The sequence below is a fragment of the Myotis nattereri genome (assembly GCF_964212035.1).
Source record: "Myotis nattereri genome assembly, chromosome: 11".
NCBI classification, from domain to species: domain Eukaryota; kingdom Metazoa; phylum Chordata; class Mammalia; order Chiroptera; family Vespertilionidae; genus Myotis; species Myotis nattereri.
Genome location: NC_138086.1, coordinates 53625620 through 53645620, shown reverse-complemented (window position 1 = coordinate 53645620; position 20001 = coordinate 53625620). Strand labels below are relative to the sequence as shown.

The following is a 20001-nucleotide window of genomic DNA, read 5'->3' as shown; positions in this document are numbered from 1 at the left end:
GTTTACTCATTGTCTCACAAATTGCACCTTTTGTTTTCATCTTATAGTTTTTCACACTTATTCCATTCTCAGAGCTGTCTTTCTCTCTGACCTCTACCTACCTAGTTAGATCCTACCACTCTTTGTGGAGTGAGCATTCCTATTGATATGTATGTATTGAAAGCACAGTGATTAACTGAATAACTAAATAGATCGGTGTATCTAGGTATCCACATTTAAGAATGAAAGAGCTACATTTTTGAATTTGCTAAGTGGTATTCCATGATGTAGAACCAACAGTAATTTGTCTATATAAAAAATTTTTCTCCTAGATTACTCCTGTTCCTGGCACTCATCCGCTTTTAGTTTTTGTAAACCCCAAAAGTGGTGGGAAGCAAGGAGAACGGTATGTTTTTTTCAAGTCATATTTCTATGTCATATTTATGTAAATAGATTAATTAAAATTGTGGTGTACAATATTTAAAAACATTATTTCTCATGGCTTACTAATGTTGATGTGAAACAAGTAATGTTAGCACCTATCTGTAGTATATTGGTATGACCTCTCCTTATTTTTACAATTGGAATTTGAAAATAATAATGTCCTTTTATAAACATTTTTATCATAGCTCAGATATCTGAATTTTCTCTACCATACCTATCACCCCTAGCCCTTGATGGTCAATAGGTGATTTCAGTAAGCCATTACCCAGTACTGAGGAACACAATTGATATCCAGCTTCTAGACAAAGAGTATAAAGATTTCCCGTGTGTGCATTTAGTAGAACATGATGCCATATTTCCCAAAGAAACACATACGGGAAACACATTTAATATGAGTAATGATGAGCTGCATATCAGATATCTCAATATTTGGGCCAACAATACAAAAATGTCATTTTGAATGGAATTAATAATTAATTCATAATATTTAATAAAAATTTGAAAATCACCACATTGGGGAACAAATCTTATATCCTTCTTAAGAGGATAGTTATAAACAAATATGTGCTTGTATCTGCCTTAATAATTTCTAGAAGTTTTTACTACTCTCCACCAAAAAAGGAGCAATAATATTAAAAACATTAACACAAACATTATGATAATAAAACAGAAATTACCTTTGAGGTTACCAAATAATGAAGTTGAAATATTTCCACAAACCAAAATTTTGTAAAGCAGTTTCTTTCCTACTATTTAACTTCCAGCTGTATTTCAATGAAAGGAAGAATGTGTTTCACTTTTCAATCAACAAGATACTATTTCTATTTAGAAGTTTTTTTCCTTTATCAATACTCAGATACATTTCAATGCCACATGATAAATGCTAAACTGAAAAGGTTTCTGATAAAGGTGCTAGGAAAGTTCAGAGGTGAAATGACTATTCTTAAGACTGATAAGTTTTTGGAAAAGAACTAGCTTTTGAATTGGTTTTGTTATAAGTAAATGTTTGCCAGTAAAAGAAGAAAGATTTGTGAAATGGCGTGGCATTTTTCAAGGAACCAGGAGATAGTCAGTGAGGTTAAAAATTAAGGGGGAGGAGGGACAAGATGAGATGTAAACTATTCCAAATATAATAAAACATTTTACATTGTGAATAAATTTACTCTAACCTTTCATCTTAGACATAACATAACTGTACTTAAATAGCAATATAGAAGAGGGCTAGTGAGGCATGACTTTTGTAGAACAGGTGAGAGAACATGAAAGCCTGAATTAAAGCATGAGATGGCCTAGCCAAGTCTGATAGACTAGAGGCCCGATGCACAAAATTTGTGCAAGATTAGGCCTTCCTTCCCCCAGCTGCTGGCATTGGCTTCCCCCTGGCACCCAGGACCCAGGCTTCCCTCCAGCTGCCGGCAGACACCGGGGACCCGGGCTTCCCTTGCAGCCCCAGCTTTGTCTGGAAGGTCACCTGGAAGGATGTCCAGTCTAATTAGCATATTACAGTTTTATTATTATAGATATTACTTAGGTACAGGATTATCCACAACCAGGTTCAGGTGCTGGGCAAAAGGAGAATGACTCTAAGATCTTTCTTGAGAAACTAGATGATCTGATTAATCAATATTTAGAATGTTAGGGTTCTAGCAGATTTGTGAGTTGGGGAGTGGGGATAAAGCAGACATTACATAGTGAATTTAGAGAGTTTCTGCTAGCAAACATTATAGGAATGTGTTTGTAAAAATACATGGGTTGGCAAAAGTAGGTTTATGGTGTGAGTATGCAAATCAGCGTTTTTTCTTATATTATTATTATTATTTCTTATTCTCCATATGAACAACTGTAAACCCACTTTTTCCCACCCTTGTATATAGTAATATTGTACATGAATATCAAATTAATGTAAAAACACTAAATTTTCTCTCTTTTTTTTTTTTTTTTTTTGTCTAAGACTTCCAAGCATATGGGCAATATATGTGCTTAGAAACATTTCTGTTGCATTTGTTGTAAAAAGGTTGATTTCTTTCAGAAAAAAATGAATTTTTTAATATGTGCTATTGAAATGTTTATCAATTTTAAGACTTGAATGGTTGTTTATGTAAAATAATTAGGCAGTTGTGGTCACTTTCTTTGCTTGCATACGTACACTTGCATAATCTGATTTTATAAATGGAATAAATAGTGTTCAACTCTGTTAAGTTGGCTCAGTATCCTATAACTTTCACAGGGATCTGTTAAGAGAAGCTATTTAAGTAATTGTCTACTGATAATTTCAAAATATTTATTTAAAATTTAATTAGCTAAATAATATTTAAACGCAGAATAATGTTCTAAATGCCTATATAGAATACAAATATCATTATTTCTATTTATAAACTATACTAGAGGCACAATCAAGGCATATTGGGCAGGGTCTATTGGGCGGAGGAGATGGCAGGAGGTTGGCTGGCTGGCCCACCCTGATTGGAGCCCATCAGGGCCGGGCAGGCTGGGGGGAGGGGCCGTGGGCAATTGGCCAGCGGGCTCCACCCCTGATTGGGGTGGGGGGGCCGACTGGTGGTGGGTCCACTGTTGGGAGGGGGTATGGGCTGTGTTTTGGTCGGCCCTGTCCCCGAATGGGGTGTGGGTGCTGATCGGGGGTGGAGCTGGCTGGGGTGGGGCTGTAGGTGGTTGGCCCTGCAGCCTAATTGGGATAGGCGGGGGCTATCAAGGGTTGGGCCAGCCAGGGGGAGGGGCTGCGGGCTGATCAGGGTGGGGCAGGCCGATTGGGGGCGGGGCCAGCCGGGGTGGGGAGGTGGGGGAGAGGGAAGGGCAGCAGGGTGGTTGGCCAGCCACAATGACCCCCGTGGGGTGGGAGTGGCCAATTAGGGGCGGGGACGGCTGGAGGGAGGGGCCATGGGAGGTTGGACCGCCATCCCCACCACCTGATGGGGCACGTTCACTGGCTGCAGTGGGCTGACCGGCCGTTGTGATCTTTATGGTGTTCCAGTCGCTAGCTTTTTATATATATAGATTGCTTTATAAATGACTACTAAGCTGCTTTTCTGAAAAGAACCACTAGTTTCTATTAAGCTTTTATATTTTTAATAGTATTAATACAAAATTTATCAAATGTATACAATTATACCCATATATGTAATTATAACATTGAGAGGTGCTATTTATTTAAAATGTTGATGTACCACTAATTTTTTTCTTCCATATTTCATCTGTATAGAATTTACAGAAAATTCCAATATCTACTAAATCCTCGTCAGGTTTACAGTCTTGCTGGAAATGGACCAATGCCAGGGTAAGTTCAAGGATAATGTCATAACCATTGACTCATTTAATAAATAAATTAAATAAGCCTGACATACCTAAAAATAATGTTATTTGAATACAGCAGCTAGATCACTATATCAAAAATAACAACAACATAGAATATCAACTACATAAAAAAAAGCAATGCGGATGCTGGTTTTTAAAATAACCTGCTTCAAATATATTTTCCTCCCTTCTAAATATTTTAAGGTAATATTAATATTAGTGCTAATAATAATAATTTAACATACAAATGCATACACACACACTAGCTGGGTGCTTCAACTTCTAAACCATCTGTTTGCAAAACTACTCCCCTTGAAAATCTAGCATATAAATCTAAAGAGTAAAGAAAAGGCTAGTTAACAAAGAAACAAAATCATAATATGATTTTATTAACTTAGCACTTTCAAAATCTAATGAGTATCATCTCTTACTAGATACTTTGTTGTTAATAGGTAAGATATAGAAAAATAAAATCATTTTCACAACAGAAATCATATACTTTTGATGTCACAAATATGCACTGAAATAAATTGTCCTTAATTTGGCCTCATTACTAATTAATGCCATCATCTTCCACTGACCTGCTTTCTCTCTTTCACCCTGAAAGTAAACATTAGACCCGATGAGGTGAGAGAAGCTCTGTATAACCTTACACAAGCTTCTTTTTTACAAACAGGTAGTTTGTAAAAATACGTCTCCTCCATTATTCTCACAAACTAGAAATCAAATATTGAAATTGTAGTATTTTAAGTGCTCAGAGTAAAATGTATACTAATGTGTGTATGTTAAATAAATATCGGTGCAATGCGATCATTAGCACAGGTTCCCAAAATTACACTTATCTCTTTCTTGCACTCCCTGCTATGGACCAGGGCCTCTTTTCAAATGCAGAGCAGTGATCTGAGGAAGGGACTTGCTTTAAAGACAGGTTCACCATGAGCATTTAGTTCAGAAAAATGCCATTGTCAAGATCCAGACTCCAGAGTCCAAAGATCATGATCAGATGATTGGGTAGGTGAGCCACACACAGGAAGTCCTTATCTAGATAATGACAAACAAAAGTTAAAGTCTTGATATTAACAAATAAGCTCAGGTAGGATGGCTATTTTTCTCCTTTATCAATAGTCTCTGAACTTAAAAGAAGTAGGTCTTATTCTGCAGAATTAAGAAATTGTGCAATCAAAAATGTAGTCATTCCAAGATCTCTGTCACTTCACGTAGACTGCATACATCCAGGATTTGCCCTGTGTTTCATAGTTGAATGCAATGCCTACTGACTCTGCTAATCACGAGCCTTATAACTTAAACTCTCCATGTCTTTATTATCTTGGTTGTAAGAGAAAAATAGTAGCTGCCTTATAGGATAGTTCTGAAGTTAAATTGGATGATGCCTATAAAATGTGAGTATCACATAATATGTCCTCAATTCATGTTATTTATTATCAATACTACTTATAGGAATTAACATGACCACTTTTTTTAAGTATATGTATGTATATATTGATTTCTGAGAGGAAGGTAGAGATAGAAACATCAATAATGAGAGAGAATCATTGATCAGCTGCCTCCTGCAGGCCCCCTACTACAGATTGAGCCCACAACCCATGGATGTGCCCTGACTGGGAATCGAACCGTGACCTCCTGGTTTATAGGTTGGCACTCAAACACTGAGCAACACTGGCCAGGCAACATGACCACTTTTTAGCTCTATGTAAATATATTGCCATAACATTGCTTTTAGCTTTGATTACTCATTTTATTTTTTCCTTACTCTAAATATATACTACATGTTCCCTTTCACTCTTTTAATTTTAGGCATCCTATTATCCTCCACTTTATTTTAATATTAGAGTCCCGATGCACGAAATTTGTGCAAGAGTAAGCCTTCCTTCCCCTGGCTGCCAGCACCAGCTTGCCTCTGGCACCCGGGACCCAGGCTTCCCTCTGGCCGCTGGCAGACACCTGGGACCCGGGCTTCCCTCACAGTCCTGGCTTCATCTGGACGGTCGTTCAGAAGGACGTCTGGTCTAATTAGCATATTATGCTGTTATTATTACAGATTGAAAAAAAAAATAAAGTAATATATGTACTTGTAAAAGCCCATACTACAATAAATATTATTTAGAAAGTAACCTAGAGGCACTACCACTCCTTAGGGATTACCACTGTGAATTGTTTGTATGTATACTCCCAGAACGTTTTTATAAAATATAATGTATGTATGTAATGTATTCACATATAATATATTCATATATATAATACATTCATATTAGACATATATGTTGTAAAGATAGATTTTTTAATATTACTTGGAGTAGTTCTTCTCTTTACATAGTTTTATTGTTTTCATAGAGGAAGGGAGGGGAAGAAAGAGAAACATCAGTGATGAGAGAGGATCATTGATCAGCTGCCTCCTGCACACTCTTTCACTGGGGATGAAGCCCACAACCTAGGCATGTGCCTTGACTAGGAATCAAACCACAACCTCCCGGTTCATAGGTTGATGCTCAATCACTGAGCCCAGGTGGAATAGTTCTTTTATTTTATTCAAAAGCTTATGATAAATACCAGTTACATTATTTTTTAAAGCTACACAATATTCTATATTTTTGTTGGGCATTCTATTATTACTTTTTAAGTATATTTTTATTGATTTTAGTGAGAAAGGGAGAGAGAGAGAGACATAGAAACACCAATGATGAAAGAGAGTCACCGATTGGCTGCCTCCATTACTGGGGATCGAGTTGCAACCGGTTCATCGTGCATGTGCCCCCACCAGGAATTGAAACGTGAACTCCTGGTTCATAGGTGTACACTCAACCATTGAGCCATGCTGGCCAGGCTAAGCATTGTATTATTGATAAACATTTAGAATGCCTATACTTTTAAATTACTGTAAACCATGTTAAGTTAATATCTATCAAATTAGGTATGTTTTTTAAAAAGCATATTCAAATATATTCATTGAATAGGTTGATATAGGTAGAATTGTTTGACAATATTTTCAAATTTGACAAATTTTTAATTATATAAAGTTCTTCCAAAGTGCTATACAAAAAGTATGTACTAAATTACAATCCTAGCAGCAGGAAAATCCTGATTTTCCACAACCTCCTTTAAATTGGTGATCTTTAGCAATTTCTATCTTTGTCCAATGTAATAGGCAGTTCAATGACAATGAGCCAAAATAGGTAAACTGATAGTAGATTATTATTTCAGAATCCTTTAAGAATGATGATGTAGTAACCCATTCCTATAATTTAATTAGAAGGAATGATAGTTTACAGTGTAGTCCACACTAAAATAGAATATTTATGCAACAACTAAGTAAAATGGGTAAAGATAGCTTTTTAACAATAACAGCAAGGGTAATGTATATTCAGTGTATATTTATTCAAACGCCTACCAGATGCCCCTAACAAGTTTTAGCATTCTCAAAGCACATTGAGCAAAAGTGACACTTTCTGCCTTCCTGAGCTCATGTTTTAGTAGAGGAAGGCAAATTAAACTAATAAAATATATGTTATGTCAGTAGAGAAGGTGAACTTAGTGAGCACTGGCAGTGAGTATTCTGTGTATTTTTTTAATAGGCCAAGCCGGGAAGAACTCCCTGAGTGTAGACATGCCAAAAAAATATTAGATATAATTTTTAATGTGGGGGAGATAGGAAAATGGAGGAGTAGCAAACATATATACTTCTTCAATAAAGGAAAAAAATAATTACATTAGTAATAAAGAGTAGGCTGAAAGAAGGTTTATAGTTAATATGGAAAATAATATAATACTTAATAAATGATACAAAAATAAACTGTTGCATGTACTCACCACCGTAAACCTACTTTTGCCCCATCCTTTTATCTGTAAATAGTACAGTGTAACTTATTTGCATATACATTTTGTTTATATCTTAAAACAGTTGAATGGAGATGTTAATTTCACTTTAAAGCTAAAAACATGCTCAGAATGATTAAATAATTCTCCAAGGCTACTATTTAATGAATTAAAAAAAAACCTAAGGAATGAATGAATGTAGAGAAAACATTGAGTGGATTAAGAGGGTGAGATAGAGAGATCAATTTTCCAACCCATTTAGCAATCAATTTACCAAGAGTAAGCTGGTCTGACAGTCACATGGGATTTATGTTTGGGGGTAGGATGCTGCTGAAGAACCAATGATGACAATTTTTAAAGAAAACAAGAATGAATAAGAGATGACACATCATCATGGAATAGAAGAACAATGGTGAGTGAAATGGACAGTTAGGCTTTCACCAGAAACAATGAGCTCTATGGTAAACTTCTCAGTCACTGGCATATTTTGAAAGCTTTTGTAGGCTTTAATGACAAAATATTTGAAAACTTAGGAGATAGACAAAGTGATGCAGAAATATGACTGGTTTAGGAAGAATTAGAAAATATGATTTTTTTCAGTAATTATTAAAGGAGACTGATAAATTCATACTGAAATTTAACTTGCAAAAATGATTTAGGAAAATTAGAAACACAATTTTGGTCAATAATTGTTAAAGACATTATACAATTAAGATCTTTATATTTAAAAAAAAATAAAAAAGGAAATGAAAGACTCACCAGAATAGTCTATATACAAGTGCTACTTATTTTATGAAACTTTCAAAATTCTAAAAATGCTTCCAAAAGTAGAAAATGAAGGCATATGCTGCAATTTAGTTCATGAGATATAATTGTGATAAAAATTAGAGACGGTATCAAGAACAAAAATGGTCTATTGTATTCATAAAATTAGATGCAAAACTTCTAAGCAAATTATCAAAACCAGCTCCAATTCCCTATAAAATTATTAATAAACAATACCCAATTTAGTACATGAAAGAATAATGAGAATGCAAAAATATATAATTTTACTGATTAAATGGGATCATCCATCTCAAAATATGCAGAAAAAATCCACAGTAATTCATAATAAAAGTTCCAAAGCAAGAATAGAAGAAAGCTTTATTAACCTTATAAAATGAGTCATTCAGAGATGAAAAAAAAAATCCCTACAGCAAATATCACCCTGAACAGGGCAATCCTAAAAGTATCCCAGTTAAGTTCAGGAACAAGATATGGTGGTTACCTATGAATACACCAATTCAATAATATATCGGTGCTCCAGACAACACAATACAAGGATAGAAATAAAAATTATAACAATTAGAGATCACTAATAGGACCATTGTTATTAGCATATGAAACCGTTGTTTACATAGAAATCCAAATGAATTTATAAACAGAGTACAGACAATATACAAAACAGTAATGTGTCTGTTTAAAAGATTAAATAAAGATTAAAAAAAGATTAAAAAAAATAAAAGTCAAATATATTTGTATACACCAGCAACAAAAACATTAAAATTAATTTTAAAATACCATCATTGACACTTAGGCTGTTTCCAAATTTTAGCTATTATAAATTGCACTGCTATAAACATAGGGGTATATATATTCTTTCTGATGGGTGTTTCTGGTTTCTTGGGATATATTCCTAGAAATGGGATCACTAGGTCAAATTTTAGTTCTATTTTTAATTTTTTGAGGAACCTCCAAACTGTTTTCCACAGAGGCTACACTAGTTTGCATTCCCTTTTCTCCACATTCTCACCAACACTTGTTGTTTGTTGATTTGTTGATAGCCATTCAGCCAATGAATGGATTAAAAAGCTGTGCTACATATATACTATGGAATACTATCTATACTAATAAAAGGGTAATATGCTAATTAGACCAGATAGACCTCATTTCCTTCTGGACATCCTTCTGGACAAAGCCATGGTGGTGGGGGCCAAGGCAGAGGTGTTAGGGGTGATCAGGCCAGCAGGGGAGAGCAGTTAGGAGCATCAGGCAGGCAGGCAGGCAGAGGCAGTTACAAGCAATCGGGCTGACAGGGGAGAGCAGATAGGGGCAATCAGGCCAGCAGGGGAGAGCAGTTAGAAACGTTCAGGCCTCAGGGGAGCAGTTAGAGGCATCAGGCAGGCAGAGGCGTTAGGGGTGATCAGGCAGGCAGGCAGGCAGAGGTGAGGTGGTTAGGAATGATCAGGCAGGCATGCAGAGTGGTTAGGGGGGATCAGGTAGGCAGTAAAGAGAGTGGTTAGGAGCCAGTGGTCTAAACTGGCCATTGGACATCCCCCAAGGGGTCCCAGATTGCGAGAGGGTGCAGGCTGGGCTGAGGTCCTCTCCCCCACCCCATACACAAATTTTGTGCACTGGGCCTCTAGTAATATAACTGTTAGAGAATATAGGCTCTGTCTAATCTTTATGTTGCTAATGAACATATGCACTGGTGCAACTTCTTTTGGAAACAAAAGTTGCATATATGTTAATTTTATTTGAAAGTAGCCATTGCCCATGACCAGTAGAAGGCATGTCCAATAATGCAGTTTTTTATAAGAACATAAAACTAACCACTTTTAAAAAAGCATATTCACAGAAACTGCATTTAGCAGTAGAAATCAAATAACTTGAACTGCATATGGAGAGATCTTCCACCTAAATAAATTTTATTAACATTGCTTAGTAGATAAATCAAAATGCAAACAATATGTTGTTTATGGCATGCACATGATAAGCCGTACTTATGAATAGTGCTCATATTTGTGAATGAGAAGGTGGGGTGCTATAGGAAATGAGCATAGAGCTATATGTAAATTACCAAAATATTCCCCCTTTGGGGTGGGCAATTGCTGTTTATATTATAATATAGATATTTATATTATACATAATATAGGTGTTTATATTACACATAATACATATTATGTGATACAAGAAACCCAATTGGTAATAGACTGGAAGAAAATACTGCAACATATCTAACAAAAGGTAAATGTTTACAGTATAATAAATAAGGAAATACATGAAAATTTTATGTCCTAAATATTCATGGTTCTTATCAAATATTTAATTTTTATACATTTCTTTTAATGCATTTTTTGTTTTACTGTAAAAAATGTTTTTATTGATGCTAATTTAAGTGTAAATAGTTTATAGGATAATGAATGAGAACTCAATGGAAAAGGCACAAGACTTTGAAGATGAAGTTCACTGAATATGTCACATCTATTAAACCTATGAAAATATACTCAACCCATCAGTAAAAAGGGATGTGTGATTTTACAGTCATTAGAATGATCTTCTCTTCTGCTGTTATTACAGAAATGTCACAAACTTGTTTATATGTCATGTTTCTGAGTTACAAGAAATGGACACTTACATCTATAATGGGAGCCATTTAGAGGTTCATATGAACTTTCCCTTTCTAGAAGAATAGCCTTCAAAACATTCACATTTTCATATAAATGTGCTTAAAATGTTAGCTACAATACTTACTTTTTTTGTAATAGTGAAACAGTAGAAAGAGGTAGTTTTAAAGTACATAAAGAAAGATGATTTAAGTCACGAATGTACTACATAATATATTCTCTTATTATTAATCATGAGGCAACACTGTGTACTGACACAGAAAGATGTTTTGGAATTTTTTAAGTAAAAAAAAATGCACACAAATAAATTAACAAGACATAGCATAATCCCATTCATGTTAAAATATGCATATAATATGATTTATATGTGCATTTATATGTAAATAAATACACATAAATATTCCATTCTATTCTATTCTATTCTATTCTATTCTATTCTATTCTATTCTATTCTATTCTATTCTATTCTAACCAGTGGTTATCTCTGGGACAAGGGAAGTACAGAGACACATTCCAAATATTTATGTCCTGTTTCAATTCTCTTATTGCAAGAAAATGGCATATATGATTAAATAACTGGCTGCCGTACTTGCCCTAGTTAACTCCCCAAAAGCAGGTTGTGTTAATGGCATGCTTCATGCAGTAGCAGCAGAAGCAGTGGCATTTATTACAGCTGACCCAGCAATTAGGCTAGAGTGTTTCTGGAAACCAAACATGGTAGGCCAGGTTAAGATCATCCAAAGAATATATATGCATTCATATATGCATAGCCCAAAGACACAGACAATAATGTGGTGAATGCTTACACAGGGGCAGGAGGGAGGGTGGCAAAAGTTGGGGCGGGTGGAATGGGAGGCATCTGTAAAACAATAAAAAAAAAAGAAAAGAAGAAACTTGCCTCCTATTTGCAGATTGTAAGTTAGAAGGAAACACTGGAATAGTTGGCTAGAACCTCAAAAGCAGCCTGTTCAGTTTCTCCCAGTAATGGAGAAGACAGGATCTTCTCAAAGACATATTCACTGACAAATTAGTCACATTTATGTAATTATTCAAGAGAATTTTTGGTTAATAAATATTATGACATGAAATACTGTAGTATATGTTATTTTGGATTATGTAAACTGCAGATCACATCTGGGAGGTATCTTAATAAAAATTGTCATTTCTAATTTTTTAAACTTTAGAGTTAATTTGAAAAGAATATATATTATAGATCTAGTATATGTAATTAAATTATATTTAAATTAAGATCTGTTAATACTTTTAGAATTGTATTCTAGATAATAATTTAATATTTTTCAATAAAATAATTGAGATTTTACAGTTTTCAAAAAATAAAAATACTTTTATTAGATGAAATTCTAAGGACACAAGAGTCCTAGTTTTCAAATATCAATCATGTGCAATGACATGCTTATTTTTCAGGTTGAACTTTTTCCGTGATGTTTCTGACTTCAGAGTGTTAGCCTGCGGCGGAGATGGAACCGTGGGGTGGATTTTGGACTGCATAGGTAATGAAGACCCATATTTAATGTGGCTGGGGTGAGAGTGGTAACCTTAAGTTCTGTGTATTTTATTGATTTATTTTATCAATGCATTGATATGTTTGGATGCTGCAGAGATATAATTGCATACTATTTACTGGTTTAATTTATTATACTATATTATAAAATTTTAATTGACAGAATAACTTACAAGTATATGGAAATACTCCCTTTCTAATCCATTTCTCATGGAATTGACTAAATCTTCAGAGTTATTTTTTAAATGAGGCTCCATTTGTTCCTTTGTCCTAGAGAGGGAGCCAAAGAGGATTTTAGCATTTGTTATCAAGTCTATGTCAAATAGATGTACTCATTTGGTAAAAACATGAAAACTCAAGCCTTACCCTCTGTACACATTCATCATCCATCATCTCTCTATATAAAACCCTAATATGCAAATAAACTGAATGGAAGAACAACCAAACAACTGGTCACTATGACGTAAGCTAACCACCAGGGGGCGCGCGCAGAACATGGCAGGTGTCAGTCATGGTGGGATGGTGAAGCAGGTGAGTGGGGGCGCCAGACCAAGGCGGATCGCTGGTTGCTGTCATTGGGGCCAGCCTCTGGTAGTTGATGAAAATTCTTTGCTCCCATGGTTTGGTCCACCCGGCGCTTGCACCTGCTGCCAGCACTGGTCCTGCTTGCACCCACTGCCAGTGCCGAGCGCTGGCCCCGATCGTTTGGTGCCATCAGCAGGTGCAAGTGGATGCTGCCAGCCCCGATCGCCCCTCAGGGTTTCTCCACCTCCCCCTACTCCTGAGGGGCGATTGGAGCTGGCAGCTGCCTCTTGTAACCGCTGCTGGTGATGGCCCTGCTTACATGTACTGCTGGCGCTGGAACCAGCGCTTGCACCCACTGCCGGTGCCCAGCACCAGTACCAATCACTTGGAGCCAGTGGCTGCCGCTCACACCTGCTGACAGTGCCGAACCCGCTCGCACCCACTGCTGGCACCGGCCCCAATCGCTCCATGTCATCAGGCCCTAATTGCTCTGCACTGTCAGCGGGTGCAAGCAGGGCCGGTGCTGTCAGCATGTGGGAGTGGCAGCGGCGGAGTGGGGCTGCCGGCAGACAGGGGACCAGGGGCCATAGTGGGAGGGGCAGGAAGAGGCGCGGAGCATGGGCCGAGACCCACCCCTGTGCCCAACACAGCCTTGTAGCCCACAGTTTCTTTCAAGGTGCACAAATTCGTGCACTGAGCCCCTAGTCTATCTAAATAAAAGGCTAAGTGACTGATCGTATGTCTGTCCAACTGCCTGACTGACTGACCAGCTGGTATAGATGGCGCACACTGGCAATTTAAAAATAAACGTAGACTAGCGCATGCATGATACATATGAAACTCGCTGGAGCCAATTGCACGCGTATGTTTCCATCTGTCATTGTTGATCGTGAATTTGATTGTTTTTATGCCTCCCATTTAAATTAATTTGAAGACAGTTTCCCATGATGTCAGCATTTGCGATGACTATTAATAAATCACCAGGAAAAACTCTAGACAGAGTAGGCATACTCCTACCTGAACCCATTTTCGGACATGGTCAATTATATGTTGCTTTCTCTTGAGTTCGAAGAGGGTATGACGTTAAAGTTAAAGTTGTAAATACTTTATCACAAGGGAAATTAGACAAGCACTCTGAAAGTGTTTTTACTCTTAATGTGGTGTACAGACCAATATTAGAATAAGTTTAATCAATTTATCAGTCTTTGTTTTTGTCAATGTTGTTTTTATATCATCTTTTTGTTGTTTTTATATAATATCTGTTGTTCTTATATTATGTTTCTATTGTTTATTTATTAATCAATTTATATATTATTTTCATATACATTTTACTAATTTTCTTTCATCTCTGACACTTCTATTATAGAGAAATGACGAATATCGATATTAAAATATTTCTTCTAATTAATTTTTTTCAATGTGCACAAATCCATGCACCAGTCCACTAGTTATTATCTAAAAAATAGCTACTTTTTATTTATCATGTACTATCTAATAAGCAATAAAGTTAAAACATTGAGCAAAGTCTTTTAACTGTGAACTGACAGAAGTGGGATAGAACCCACACTTCAAACATTTTATTCTAGAGGCCCAAGGCACAAAATTCATGCAAGGGCATTGGCCCCGGCCCCCGCCTGCTGCCTCTGTATCCTGGGGCCTCTGCCGCCTTTGCCTCAGCCCCCCCACGCTGCAGCTTTGTCTGGAAGGAAAGACTTCTGGAAGGACTTTTGGTATAATTAGCATATTACACTTTTATTATTATAGATTGCATCCCTCTTCACATTTAAAAAGCTTGATTTTCATAAGCAAACAAATGAGATACATGATTGAGAAAAGCTTGCTATATTCAGAAAAAATATGTATTTCGGATAGACAGTCAGCTGTCAGAATTGATTACTGCTCAGTAAAATAGATCATGAACTGGCCTTTATGGGAAGATAAATTTAATACAAATATTCACTTCATATTTTGCATTTCAGTTACTGCATGACCAATTCTTTTATTAAAAACTAGAGGCCCGGTGCACAAAAATTTGTGCACTCAGGGTGGGGATTCTCTCAGCCCCACCTGTGCCCTCTCCTAGTCTGGGGCCCCTCAGGGGATGAACACCTGGTGGCTTAGGCCCGCTCCCTGAGGGATTGGGCCTAAGCTGTCAGTCAGACATCTCTCTGGCAGCCCAGGAACCCTCGGGGGATGTCCACTTGCCAGCGGGGAGCAGGCCTAAGCTGTAGTCAGATATCCTTAGCACTGCTGAGGAGGCGAGAGAGGCTCCCACCACCACCGCTGTACTGGCAGCCATCAGCCTGGCTTGTGGCTGAGCAGAGCTCCCCCTGTGAGAGCGCACTGACCTCCAGGGGGCAGCTCCTGCATTGAGCATCTGCCCCCTGGTGGTCAGTGTGTGTCATAGTGACCAGTCATTCCCAGTTGTTCTGCTGTTGGGGTCAATTTCCATATTACCCTTTTATTATATAGGAGTGCCTGGCCAGCCTGGCTGAGGGGCTGATGGCTGTTTGCAGGCTGGCCAAGCCTCCCAGCAGGGACCCTCACCCCATGAGGGTGTGGCCAGCCTGGGTGAGGGGTTGATGGCTGTTTGCAGGCTGGCCACAGCCCCTTCAGGGTGGGGGTCCCCACTGGGGTGCCTGGTCAGCCTGGCTGAGGGGCTGATGGCTGTTTGCAGGCTGGCCACAACCCCAGCCACCCAAGCTCCCAGTGGAGGCTGGCTGGAAGCAGGTATCTGGGATTTATTTATCTTTTATAATTGAAACTTTGTTGCCATGAGCAGAGGCCACAGCCGGCTGTGGGCAGGCGGGAAGCTTGGCTTCCTCCATCGCCTGGGCAACCAAGCCTCCAGCTCCGTGGCTGCCAGCTGTCATCGTGGTTGCATTAATTTGCATATAGTCACTCTGATTGGCTGGTGGGCGTGGCTTAGGGCATAGCGAAGTATAGTCAATTAGCATCTTTTCTTTTATTAGTGTAGATAGGTCCTTTCACAAAAAGAAAAGAATTGATTCAAATGAATGTAACTATATGTATGAATCGAAGCAAACTTTTATAAATCAGTGCAGATGAGACTATTCTACCTTTTTATACATGTGGAAATACTTAAATTAAAAATGAATACAAGTTGTCAGTACACATTTGGTAAGCATCTAACAACTTTAATCTAGTAACAGTTTTAAAAAAGCAGTAACTAGTATTAACACTAGTATTTATGGAGAAAGCCAGGATTCAGTCATTGTAAAAATTAAAGAGGTGCTCGATTAGTTTTTGAGAACTTGTAAGAATTGTAGAGTGAAAAGAGTAGGATATTATTGGTTTGTTTTAACCCTCAAAATCTAAGCTTTATAAACTGTGGTGCATCTCTAAATAATCTATTTCCTCCCTCTTCTTACACACTGTGTGCTGACTTTGAGTGGCTGAGAAGAGAGAAAAAGTAAAGTAATATGTGATTGTGAGATTCATTCAAAGCATATGATGACTCAGACAATACATATGGACTTTCACTGGCAGAGATCTCAAGGTTTATGAAGCTCCTATGTTATTTACTCTGCCACAAAGCAGCCCCATGGGTGGGCACCACATGGGCATTGTTGGCACTTTAATAGCTTTTATAATTCAACTGTTTTCAAAATATTTTATTCCTTAAAGTAAAATGTACCTTGAATTGATGTTGCAAAAGGACTTTATATAGGACCCTATCCCTCTACTCTGGTGGCACCTTGTATGTATATTCCTACACTATATATGCATACCTGAGAATTTTTTTAAAAAATTGAAATATTTTATTACATTTTTCAATTATAGTTAACTTTCAATACTATTTCACATTTGTTTTAGGTGTACAGCATAGTGGTTACACATTCATATAATTTATGAAGTGATCACCCTAGTAAGTCTAGTACCCTCCTGGCACAATACATATATATTACAATATTATTGACTATGTTTCCTAAGCTGTATTTTACATTCCCGAGTTTATTTATAACTACCAATTTGTACTTTTTAATCACTTAACCTTTTCCACCTATTCCCCCAATCTCTTCCTATTTGGCAACTATCAGTTTGTTCTCTGTATCTATGAATCTGTTTCTGTTTAATTTGTTTATTTATTTTGTTCTTTATATTCCATATTTAAGTGAAATCATATGGCATTTGTTTTTATCTAACTTATGTCAATGGAGTTAAATTCAACTTAAACCACAATTTTTAACTGGATTAGGATATTTACAAAGCTTTCTTCATGCATTAGACTTGAAAATTCCTGTCACTTTGTGAATAATGTTTTTTTTGTGTGTGTTTTATAAATTGCTACAAATTCATAGAGATTAATCATAATTTATAACTGTATAAGTCTATAAAACATAACTTTCTCTGCTTATAAGTACCTAGTGAAATGCTTTCATTTCATGCCAACCTATCTTTTTTACTGTTGTTCTATCTGTGATCAAAATTTTAATTTGTTTTACTTTTTCCATTCCACAGAAAAAGCTAACGTAGCCAAGCATCCTCCAGTTGCCATTCTGCCCCTCGGGACCGGTAATGATCTAGCAAGATGCCTGCGATGGGGAGGAGGTAAAACAGCCTTAACAACAATGACAATCTTAGTAAAATAGCCAGCATTTCTTTATTGCATGACAACTGCCATGTGATTTTACCAAATATAATTGCTGTCAGATATGTAGTATATGATTTTGAACAATAGTCTGGAATAGAAAAACAAATAGTGGACCAAGAGTTAGACTGTAAGTGTTGGGCTTTAATGTGATACTATTTATAGACTTCAGTGGGCATGCAGACTTCCTGACCTCTGTGGTGTAGGGGTTTCTAATGTAAGAAACAAGATAGGCATGAATTAACTCTAAAGTAATATACAGATTTTTATTTCTGAGTTGTGTGCTAAAAGGACAAACTAAGAAAAACATCTAAAGGCTAATGAATGGCTAGTCCAGGAAGGAACATATATTTTGAAACCCACTTTACAGCAGGCAGTGGGTTCTGTACTGGGATACAGGATCAAGAATAGAAAATAAAGGCTGTATTCAAAAGGGTCTTAAATTCTAGTGGCACATCATGTCATATGTAAACAGATAACCAACATAATGAAAGGACTCATCCCTGCAATGACAAGATGACATAGGGAGAATTGTAATGGAGGGATAATGACAGAACCATATAGACCTGGGAATGGACCTTTTAGGCAAAGGAACATCAAGTTCAAAGGACCAGAGAGATAGGAAGCCACTTGACATATTTCTGGAACTGTAAGTGAAATAATATGTGTGGAACAGTGTGAATAATGGGAGAATATTTCAAGGTGAAGTCTTAAAATGTTTTCAAGTGTCATTAATAGGCTATAATTAACTGATGATACCAAAGTAAACCAGATTTTGCTAAAGCAGCAAGAATTGAATACTAAGTTTAGCATCTTAAACTCAGAGATGTTTGAAAAGTGTCTACTAAGACAGCAGGAATCAGAAACCCATGGGGATCCTGTTAAAAATATAGTGACCTATCCTCACCCCGAATATGCTGAATAGAAATCTCTGAGGGTGGGACCTAGGCAGATGATTTTCTTTTTAAACAAACTCCCGAAGTAACTCTGATTTACAGCAAAATTTGAGAAGAATTGTATTTAGCCTATGAACGATACACACTCAAACGCATAAATACAGCTTTTGAATTTTTTTCTCAATATAATGTTTTCAAATAGGTTATGAAGGTGAAAATCTGATGAAAATCCTAAAAGACATTGAAAACAGCACAGAAATCTTGTTAGACAGGTGGATGTTTGAGGTCATACCTAATGACAAAGATGAAAAAGGAGACCCAGTGCCTTACAGTATCATCAATAACTACTTTTCCATCGGCGTGGTAAGTTTTCCACTAAATGCTATTTTTTTTTTACCAATCCTGGATAATCACTGTATGTAAAGCTTACATTATGAAGGTTTTACTGATTATAAAGAATTTATTTCATCTTAGTGTCAGCAAAACACCTCTTCTAATGGGCTATAATAAAGATTATGAGTTTATTTAAAGTTAGAGTATAGCAATAGATAAATGTTTCATGTGCTAAAGGAAAGAAACTATTATTTTGTAATTGGTTTGACCATTTGTGTTAGTAAACTGTAGGTTAGAGTGGTTTATGATAAGGGTTTAGATATAAGTTTTAGTTCTGTTTTAGAATATATTTAGTGAAAATATGAAAACAATTCATCAAGTTGCATCTTATTTTCAGGTCTGCATTATAATGCCATAACCTACTAAAGACATTATGTTTCATTTATGGTTAGGTCTGAAATCTAAAAAAAAATGTTTCTACTATTGTCAAGTGTGAAATAAGTTAAGAGATTAACTTTTTATTTAATTACTTGAAAACCTTAGACTGAAAGTAAAATATCATTTGGCATTTGAGTTATTAAAATTTTAATTCTTAAGGAATATAACAGTGATTTCAAATAATTATGAAATCTAAAATGTATATTGTCTACAGCATTCCATTTCATTTAATATGTTATGCAATATTATCTTATGACATAGGCATGTGCATGAGCACATGCACACACACACTCGACTAGTAGACTATACAAAGCATTGGTTGAGTCTATGGAATTAAGAGTAAAGTCATTTGGGTAAGAGTTCTTTAGCAAATATATATTAAATGTATATTTAATATTTTTATAGATTTCAGAGAAGAAGGGAGAGGGAGAGATAGAAACATCAAAGATGAGAGAAAATCCCCTACTGGGGATCCAGCCAGTAATCTGGGTATGTGAACTGACCAGGAATTGAACCGAGACCTCCTGGTTCATAGGATGACACTTAACCACTGAGCAACACCACCCAGGGCTTTAGCAAATATTTATATTCTGTGTATCATTCATTTATCTGTATCATAATGTTTTTTTCCGTTTCAACTAGTTATAAATAATGATTATGTATCTAAAAGCCTCAAATGATGATTAATAAAGGCTAAATATGCAAGCATTACTAATATTATAAATG

General features: G+C 36.4%; 1 protein-coding gene across 1 annotated transcript in view; it reads left to right on the top strand.

Annotated features, from left to right (window-relative positions):
- The window catches only part of DGKB (diacylglycerol kinase beta), a 530693-nt gene that overhangs the window by 203934 nt on the left and 306758 nt on the right, over nucleotides 1-20001 (top strand). Inside the window, exons 16-20 of the mRNA XM_081101920.1 lie at nucleotides 312-385; nucleotides 3641-3715; nucleotides 12375-12460; nucleotides 17479-17568; nucleotides 18707-18867. Of these exons, the coding sequence (XP_080958046.1) occupies nucleotides 312-385; nucleotides 3641-3715; nucleotides 12375-12460; nucleotides 17479-17568; nucleotides 18707-18867 (486 nt within the window). The remainder of the gene's footprint in view (nucleotides 1-311; nucleotides 386-3640; nucleotides 3716-12374; nucleotides 12461-17478; nucleotides 17569-18706; nucleotides 18868-20001) is intronic.